The 10,664-nt window shown below is 38.9% G+C and overlaps 1 protein-coding gene across 11 annotated transcripts in view; it reads right to left on the bottom strand.

The window, feature by feature from the left end:
* The window catches only part of LMO7 (LIM domain 7), a 200,895-nt gene that overhangs the window by 129,853 nt on the left and 60,378 nt on the right, over window positions 1-10,664 (bottom strand). For all 11 annotated transcript variants that reach the window (XM_027116066.1, XM_027116060.1, XM_027116056.1 and 8 more), the window contains exon 2: window positions 4,002-4,072. In XM_027116066.1, coding sequence (XP_026971867.1) covers window positions 4,002-4,072 — 71 coding nt within the window. The remainder of the gene's footprint in view (window positions 1-4,001; window positions 4,073-10,664) is intronic.

Below are 10,664 nucleotides of genomic sequence, written 5' to 3' on the forward strand. Positions count from 1 at the left end.
ACTTCAAATACATCTTCTTACTTCATAAAGATAATAAACAATGTTTCCATTTAAATATTTCCAAGATTGCTATCATATGATGAGTAACTATGAAATTACTAATCACTAGCTGGATATGCTCCAACTAAATATATTTAAAGAGATATAATTCTGCAGAACCACAGAGCAAGAGAGGACTGCAGATACTTATGTAGTGGCAAATCTCTTATATTTTTAAATATATAGTAAGGGAGTCTTCAGGAACCCTAATAAACACTGAAGATAGGAGACAGATGAATGAATACTATTAATAAAATTCATAGAAAATTATAACCAGGAGTTGAAATCACCTTATAGACTCCTGTCAATCCTTTTACTAATTAGAAAAAAAAACCAAATTAGATTTCGTTCACATTTCACTGTTTAATAAAGCCAAGAGAGACTGCATGTCTAAGGTATACAGTAAAATAATTACTACAACAGACTTTAACTGGGGGAGTATTCTTTAGCCCTCAACTGATTGGATCCCACAGTCAATCAAACTAAATGATACTAAAATGATTTATAGCAGATACTAACTTCAGATTAAAAGGCAATAAATGCACATAACTACCCTCATTATTCAGATGTGTATCTTGTCTGAAACCTCAGTGCAGAGTTTACACCCAATTTAAACTATCTGAAATGTCAGTACAGTGCCAGTTGGGAAAAGCTATAATGAGCTCATTTCCTCCAACTCTTGACTTTGATATTCCAGAATGCCAGTTCAAAAAGGATAAACTCCTACTAAAGCATAAAAGACTGCTGAAATTACTAAATAAAATAATAAGAAAACTGTTTAATGGTGATAATGAACTAGGATGCCTAGAGATTTTTAAAAGGCAATAAGCAGACCCTATATTTCACAAGAATTGGTCATTTTTATGGCAGTGAACCAAAGAGAAGTCAGCCTTTTCCTATAGAATATTATAAAATCTGAATTTATTTTTAAGTCATAATTCAGCTAAAACTTGAGATCTCAGATGGGCAAGATATTCTCGAAGACAGACAGCTTACTATATTTACCACTAATTTAAAAGTCAGGGTTTACAATACCAGGCTTCTGAACAGCAGGTTTTGCTTTCCTCTTAGACATAATAACTACTCAGGCATATGTGATCAAACAATGATGCTTAATCATTTTGTAGACCAACCAGCTAGGCTTTTCTTTAGCTATAAATTTACACAGAATATAGTTACCTGGACTTTTTTCCAACACTACATCTATTAGATTAAAATGCCTTCATTAACCAGTGGCTAAAAATAATGCAATTCACCATTAAGAAATTTTTTTAATACAAACATCATGCAGTACTTTGGGATCCCATCATAAACTAAAATTACTGATTACCACAGCTTAATATTTACTGACACTACTTTTGGGAAACATTCATTTAAAGAATACTGGGTGGACTTCCCTGGTGGTGCAGTGGTTAAGAATTCACCTGCCAATGCAGAGGACATGGGTTCAAGCCCTGGTCCGGGAAGATCCCACATGCTGCGGAGCAACTAAGCCCGTGCGCCACAACTACTGAGCCTGAGCTTTAGAGCCTGTGAACCACAACTACTGAGCCTGCATGCCACAACTACTGAAGCCCATGCGCCTAGAGCCTGTGCTCTGCAACGAGAAGCCCGCGCACCGCAACAAAGAGTAGCCCCCACTCACCCCAACTAGAGAAAGTCCGCGCGCAGCGGACAAAGACCCAACACAGCCAAAGATAAATAAATTTAAAAACTAAAAATAAAGAATACTGGGTACTAAATAGATTGATTAGACTTAGCTGGTAATGCACAAAACCCCAAATTGGTGTTATTTCAATAAGGAAACAATCTAAGAATGAGCTTCTGGAAGTTGTGAATTTAAATGACATTTAAAAAAAACTAATATATCTCTAAACATGCATCTAAATGTTTGCTGTGACCATTAAGGTAGAACTTATAATATTTAATCTAACAGTACTGCCTGTGATCAAAACAGTTTTTTATCAACTCTGAATATCCTCCTGGTAACAATATACTCAGGTTGGATATAGTTTTTGGAAACCACCTCAAGTAATTTAGGCTGCTGCATAAATTGCGTTTTAAATAAAACACTAAGTGTCACTCTCAAGTATGTTTAATGACCTAGTTATGGAGGCTATGTCCCCAAAAGGGGGATCCCTACAACTATTTTGAGTAATAGTTCATCACTGGAACTATATAACCACAAAGTGAGTTCTTAAAAAGATCACCTATTTGGGTTGCATGCTTTCATATGTCTAAAAACAACTCTGTGCTCCACAGGCCCACTGCCTACATAAGCCCACCTAACTCCTATCCTGACTTATGGGACTTAAAACTGACATCAAAGTTATTTGCATCAAAGCTCTAAATAGTCTACACTCATAGCTAAGGTTCTTTTCAGATCACATGTGTCTAACAACCATTTTTCCCCCCATCTTCTGAACACATTAGACTATATAAAACATATAATTTGCAAACCAAGATAATTTCCTATCAGTGACCAATTGAGCTAGCCACGTGACCTACTAATATTAGTTTAAACACTATTTGGCAACAACAACTCTGAACGTGGCATCAGAAAAGGACAAGAAACATCCCTTAAACTTTACTTGTGACCCTTATTCATATGCCTGTCCTACTACATATTGGTAGAATCACATGAAATTGACATTTCTGTAGGTCACACGTAGTTGAATATCAACACTTCATATGATTCGACTTAATAACACTGCTCTAAGACAAAGAAGTGTGAACACCTATCAACAGAACTGATGAGATAAAGACTTATCTTCATGGCCGTCTTCCTAGCAACAACTTGTATTCATACAAAGTTTGATAGTTTATGGAAACCTTAATATACGTATTATAGAACTTTGCACCTTTGTGAATTAGGCAGATCAGATACCCTGATCTCCACTTTACAGATGAGAAAATAAGGCTCAGATGTTAAGTCACTTGCTCAAATGTCCAAAAGTATGAAGCAAGGAATCAAACCTAAGCCCTCTGACTCCGGATCTTTGCTGCAAACAACCTTCCTTTAAAAGGATAATCAAAATCATCTAAGTATGAGCACATACACTCCCAGTGCTTGCTTGTGGACAGATTCCATAAATACTTATGTGATAAGTGTCTAGATTGGAATACTTAAGTGGTTTCAAAAATGTGGGTACATACACAAGTACATTCTTATACTTTATTTGCTCACGTCTGCAACCAGGACCCTCACCCAGGACTGCATTCTTCTGTTCCACAGACTGTCTGCCCCTCACTCCCAAAGGTCACCACCCGGCTAACTGTACTCTGCATCCAGTGGGGAACAAAACATCACACTAAACATACACTGTAGGTCCCACACCATCAGTCGTGGCACAAGCCTATTTGACTTAGGATAACCAAAGCCTCAGATGTGATTCTCAGTAATATCATATTAATTGAATGAATGGCTGGCCTGTGACTCAAATTGATTGTGGTAATGTAATGACTCCACTTAAAGGTTCAAAGAAATATTTGCTACAGCCTAAATTTGTTCTACAATCATCACTGTTTACTGACGAAGGAAACAAGCTTTATATTAACTTCTACACCAGGCAACTCCATACATTAGAATTTCCACAGCAAGTGAGAGCTGGTGCTATGCGATAGGGCTTGCTTCTCAACCACCCACCCCTACTGGCCCATCAATCAATAACAGAATCTTTCTTGTTTACTAATTTAAAATAATATATATTTCACCAATGTTATCTTTAGATACAGAGACCGATAACCCCTTCCTACTGTCTGGTACTGTCAGGGTGTCAATTTGCAGGGATCAAATCTCACTTGTTACCAAGAAGACATATCAGTGACTATGGTGGCCATGTGGGGTGGGGGTGGATGAAGACACCTCATAACAGGCACGCGCACGCACACGCGCGCACGCACACACGCACACACACGCCCCTTTGCTTTTGAATTATTTTTTTAATGCTTTAAATACTTACTCACACAACAGAACGCCATTCTCCAGGGAGGCTCGAAAATCCTTTGTCTCAAAATTCTTCTCTGTCACTGCCTGAAAGACATATTTGGGTATTAGTTTTCTCTAAATCAGGGATCATACGCAAGTCAAATCCAGTATCAGATTAATTAACATGCCTCTAATATCATACTTGGAGAACGTGCATGTATCACCAAAAGTTGTTCCATACAGGAAATTCTATGCACGGTTCTATGTTATAAAGAGAAAGGTTAACCATTTTAGTATGAACAAATCTAGACAGAAAAACCCACAACAAGTGGTTTCTATGACGCAGCCATTTTATGGAGGGTAAACAAAAGTTAGAAGCTTAATTTCGAGCATATTTTCTATTTAAAAAAGAAGCCCTATGGGCAATCTACTCTACTAAGAGTAAATAAAACCAGATTAAGATATAAACTTGAAATACCAACTGTATACGCACATCATTAATTTCAATTCCACCCTTAAATTCCTCAAGTTTCATTACAAAGCTAAATAGCAGAGGGCATGACTCTCCCTAAACATATTCATGAAATGGCCCTGATTTGTGTAAAGAGCTATTTACTGCAATAGGAAGAAAAAGATTAAATCCTGACATTGAGAGAGAAAAGACAGAGAGGGAAGATGGTACACACTCTAAACAGACAATTCCCCACTTAAGGCTTTTACATATGAACAGCCCATCTACCGTTACCGCCACCAATGTTCTTAGTGAAACTGCTGAAAAAATGTCTACCAGTTCTGTCTTCCTCTGTCTTCTGACGGTGGAGTGGTTGGGAGGAAAGGGGATTCCATAGGGACAAGAGTAGCAGAGAAAATGGAGGCCATGTAGGGAAAAGGTGCTCCAGGAATACCCTGGGACTGAGTCCCCAGCCAAGGGTGTGGGCAGGTGTACCACAACAGCTGGGACAGCAGCCGCCCTAGAGATGGACCCACCACCCATAAGCAGAGGCCTTGCTCCACCTGCCACTTCAGGGAGAAATCTGATCTCGGAAACCTGATTGGGAAGTCACTAATCTTAAACCCTAGGTGAGCTACAAAGCTCCTGCTGTCCTTACTCACCACTGTGACCTTTACCGTCCACCTAGAGTCCCTGTATGTCTTCTGCATCTTTTCCACAACACCCAACAGTGCCATAGGTACACATAATGATGAGTCACTGACAAAACAATGGCTATTTCTAGAATTAAAGTTGGTTTCTCATAAGCTGGTTCTATAAACAGGGACAGGAACCTGTGTCAGGAGGTGACACACTCAAAAGCAGGAAGAAGTAGCAGATCCTTTCCTACAAAGGTCATTAATCTACAGAAGGGCTATGTTGCTGCATGAATTAAACATTTGCTGAGTGTCTCCGTTACGTGCACTTGCTTGGATACTGGGTGTAGATCTAAAAAAAAAAATGCAAGGAGCTCACAGCCACGTAAGTAAAACACAGAGTTTAAGAGTTCAGTAAAACATCCAAATGGAATGGTATATTCCTTCAGGGATAACCTTGAGTGGCCCATGTATTATCCCAGGTAACCTATGCAGCACAAACTCTCTTGAATTTTCCCCAAATAAATCCAGAACAAACTCAAGGTGAGCACTAATCCCAGCTAGTGAAAACATAGTAGCATCTCATTTATCTGGGAACTCCTACCCAAAGCTAAAAAGCACGAAAAAGTCCCAGGAACGGCCAAAGCAGATGTCAAAGCCCATTCTCTCTAGTCATTAGGAAAGCCACTCAGAGCCACCAATACTCAATTACCCACCACTGAAACAATCTAGGGATTACATTCCCAAATCAAGGTAGTTTAGAAGCAGTGAGTTAGAAGGAAGAAGGGCTGTGACCCCACAGACACATGGAGAGCAGTAAAGAGTGACAGTCAACAGCACTGGATGGGCCAGTTGAGAGGCAGTGTAGCAAGTGACGAAATGGAAGGAGAAAGGGCGCAAGTCGGACAAAAATATATTCAAATCCCACTTTCATTATCTAGTAGCTGTGTGACCTTAAGCAAGTTGAATAGCTTCCATGAACCCCAGTCTGCTCACCTGAAACAGGGTAAATATCACCTACTTATTAGCTTATAATGGCCAAGATGCAGTGCTATCAAGTACTTGAGGGTAGCTCACAGAGGTATACGCTTAACCTCAATACACACATCAACCTTCAAGTAACACGCTGACAACACATCGCAAGAATTAGCCCTCAAAAGAATACCTCTGGGGGCTTCCCTGGTGGCGCAGTGGTTGAGAATCGACCTGCCAATGCAGGGGACATGGGTTAGAGCCCTGGAGCAACTAAGGGCTGCTTAGTTGCACATGCCGCGGAGCAACTAAGCCCAGGCGCCACAACTACTGAGCCTGCGCTCTAGAGCCCATGAGCCACAACTACTGAGCCTGTGTGCCACGACTACTTAAGCCCGTGTGCCTAGAGCCCGTGCTCTGCAACAGAAGCCACCGCAATGAGAAGCCTGCCCACAGCAACGAAGAGTAGCCCCCGCTCGCTGCAACTAAAGAAAGCCCACGCGCAGCAACGAAGACAACACAGCCAAAAATAAATAAATATATTTTTTAAGTTAAAAAAAAAAAGAATACCTCTGCACCATATAGCCAAAAAAGCTGAGTTAGATTCAGAATATTAACAAAGTAGAAATAATGGAATAGAGAGAGAGATTTAGAAAACCCAACTATCCAGAAGGGTTCATTTCTCCAAAAAGACTACAGAAAGGCAAAATCATCGTATGTAGCGGATTTCAGACCACCTCCCTCCATATGTCAAAATATGAATGCACTCTTGTTCATATACACTTATCAAAATCTAAATAATGATGATATAAGACCAGACTCCATTTATACTGTATTTACAAAGACAAAATGTAAAAACTAAACAGATTCTTAAATGATAGTCTATATTTTGAAGACATGGGAATCTGGCATGCTCTGTACACTATTGAAGATAATATAAAATGACACTACCATTGCTGAAGGCAATTTGTAAAATGTGTCTGACATCTCTTTTTTTTTTTTTTTTTTCGGTACGCAGGCCTCTCACTGTTGTGGCCTCTCCCGTTGCGGAGCACAGGCTCCAGACGCGCAGGCTCAGCGGCCATGGCTCATGGGCCCAGCTGCTCCGTGGCATGTGGGATCTTCCTGGACCGGGGCACGAACCCGCATCCCCTGCATCGGCAGGCGGACTCTCAATCACTGCGCCACCAGGGAAGCCCGTGTCTGACATCTTAAACACACATTCTCTTGGGCACACTATGTGCAGATCTAGGAATTTATATTAAGTCAACAGGACAAGAACTCAGAGACATCAGTAGAAGAACTGCTTCACAGCATTACACATAATAGCAACAACTTAAAATACCCTGAATGCTCAACAATAAGAAATCAGATAAATTATAATATAACCATAAAACAGAAAACTTCATGAAATTACAATTCATGTCAGAAAAGTAGATTTATCACTTGTAGAGAATACTGAACATATTAATTATAAAGCAATTTGTCAAAAAGTACATGGAGTATGATCCCAATTTGTATAACTCTATGCATTATATAAATATGCATATATAAGTATGCATTATATAAATAAATATAGAATAAATATATTAACAGTAATTATTTCTAAGTGGTAGAATTATAGCTGATTTTAGTATTTTTTTGCTTATGTATATTCTGTAGTAACCACAGGTGTTTCTTGTGCAATAGATATATAAATTAATAAGAAGTCAGATTCCATCAGATTTAGGTCAATTTCCTGTGTCTCCTACATTTAAAGGATAAAGGAAGAGAAGGACACCAGTTTTCATGTGGGTAATTTTTCTCATCTATGAAATGCACACATCCTCAAGTTTAATAATCCTTATTATTCCCCCTTTCACTAGTACGAAGGTTGAGGTTCAGAAAGTTTAACTTTCTAGAAAGTTATAGAATCATCCACATGGAACAGATACCAAAAACCTACAGCATTTTACAAGCACTCAGTAAGAGAATGTTTCAAATGCATCAGACACAAAGTGTTTCTAAACTAAAAAAAAAAATTAAGTTGTCTTCCATCTGTGTTTAGACTTTTTTAATTTAAATTAATGTATTTTACCATGCAATGTGCCTTCAAAAATAATCCTCCACTGTTAAGGGTACTAAAAAGGTAACTCCGTAAATAAAAAATGTTGAATTAACTTTTTTTCAATGTTCCTGAAAAAAAACAGACTTGTGTCTTAACACATAATGACTGTGTGTGTGTATGTGTGTGTGTGTGTGATAAAGTGGCATTCTAAATGCTAATAAAATGAAAACTCATCTGTTAATGGTTTCAGCATTTCTCTTGACATTTTCATGAACATTACAAAATGTTCATACTGTATATACTATCAGTTCATACTGTATATACTATATATATACTGTATATACTATCTACCTCAAGCTCAACAGGAAAACCATCTGATTAATTAAAAATTAAAATTTTTAATTAGCAATTTATATATCCATATAAATATAAACTCATCTAAGACCTCTCCTAAGAAATTAAAACAAAAAAGTTTTCCCAAGAGTTTTAAACTAAAAAGAGAACATAAATTCATAGCAGGGATTTTCAGTCTATAGCAGCTGCCTGGGCCACGTTCCTTAAGAAACACACAGCAACACACAGCACAGCACCTACCATGGCCAGGTGAGGCCAGGGTGGGGCTCTAGAGCCTGTGAATCCCTGCCCCACTATTTCCTACCTATAACCCTGGACAGGGTGCTTAACCTCTTTGTTTTCTCAGGGATGCAACAGAGATGTAGTACCTACGTCACAGGGCTGCACAGAGTATTAAATGGGATACTGCATATGAAGCCCTCAGCACTTGCCTGATTCAGAAAAAGCATTCACAAATGTTAGCACAATTAGCTATTACTATCCCTCTGTAGAATGAAAATAAAAGTTTCATCTTAGCAAAGAGAAAGTCCATGTTGCCAGAAGTAACATCTTTTACTTAAAAGGAAGAAACTGAGTTACATTATAAAACTCCACTAGACTACCTTCCATATCCTGGAAACTGTAAAAAAAAAAAAAAAATTATAGAGATCTAGAAAGGACCTCAAAATAGAGTGAAGGCTGTTTTGTTCAAAAAAATGAAATCATACTTTAAAATGTGAATGCATCTGTATTTGAAGAATTCAGTACGCTAAAAGAAATTCCAGAATTTTGAAAGAAAAATTGTTTGGTAGTTCTAATCTAACAATTACTCATTGTGATTTTCAATAATTTTCAACCTCACTCATTAGCAAGCTATTTGAGGTGTGATACATTTTATGTAATGAGGCTGTGATTCACAGGAACTAAACAGAGACCACGTGTTTCCCACTGAGTTATCAAAAGTCAACACAAACAGGAGTAATCACTATGTCGTCAAACGGCCACACCTTGCCTTCTGTAAAAACTTGTTTTCTTCCCTCTTCCTTGTCCCTTTCCATATTTTCCTAATGCAGCTGAATAAAATCAGTACCACTTGAAATAACCTAAGACGTACATCAGATTTCATCTGGGGTTTGATCCTGGACCCATCTCACTCTACACACTTCTATTAAGTTACTGATTTTCAAAGGGAAAGAAGTATTTGCCATATCTACTTCACAGCCCACAAATGATATTTGAAAATATTTGATATCTTCAAAAAGAAAAGTAAAAAAAAAAAAAAGACTACACACTGTAGTCGAGGCCACTGCATCTTCCAGCCATGTGTCCCTGCGTGCTGAGCAGCCATCTTGTTGGAAAGAAGCTAAGAAGCAACAGGGCCAAGTGTGAGGCTCTTGGGTGAGATGCTTCCTGTGAAGTTATAATTACTCCCCTGAGCAAGTTAAAGGCGGAGCAGCGCGCCAAAAGTACACACCGCACAAACACTGCCGTCAAACCCGTCCTACCACCTGTAGCCTCCAAAGAAGCCCTTGATACAAAGCTTTCAAAGGGCATATGTTGTGGAATAAAATACCTACCAACCGAATACACCCTCAATAAGTGCCAACCTGGCAAATTTCAAAAAAACCCATTTCTTTTGTTATGAAATATATTAACTTAATATATCAATGGGAATTATCTTCATACCCTTTACTGTTTGGTTCACAGCTTTATTTAAATCCTCTCACTGGAGGAGATTTCCCACCAATCTAAGCAACAAGTTTCTCTAAAACTTCACATCTCAGCTCCAATTCTGGCCAAGAAACCACATGACCTAAACCCCAAACATTCTGGGAACTTTTCAAAGACCACTTTATACCAGACTGTTATCAGCAAAACACTCACTAATGCAAGTCAGCAGGCCCTCATCCCGTTTAAATTTTTCAGTTCCTTTTAACCAGCCATTTAAAAGATGCTTAGAATCCCAAAAGCACTCTCCACCATACTTCTGTGTGAATCACAGTGCAAAAACACAGTGCCCATTTGAGCTTGTTTTAAAAGAGGGAAAGGGGGCTTCCCTAGTGGCGCAGTGGTTGGGAGTCTGCCTGCTGATGCAGGGGACACAGGTTCGTGCCCCGGTCTGGGAAGGTCCCACATGCCGCAGAGTGGCTGGGCCCTTGAGCCATGGTCGCTAAGCCTGCGCTCCGCAACAGGAGAAGCCACAACAGTGAGAGGCCCGCGCACCGCAAAAAAAAAAAAAAAAAAAAAAAAAAAAAAGGG

Source organism: Aethalodelphis obliquidens, unplaced genomic scaffold (genome assembly GCF_003676395.1).
Source record: "Aethalodelphis obliquidens isolate GAN/ISIS:26980383/991018 unplaced genomic scaffold, ASM367639v1 scaffold15, whole genome shotgun sequence".
In the NCBI taxonomy this organism is placed as follows: Eukaryota; Metazoa; Chordata; class Mammalia; order Artiodactyla; family Delphinidae; genus Aethalodelphis; species Aethalodelphis obliquidens.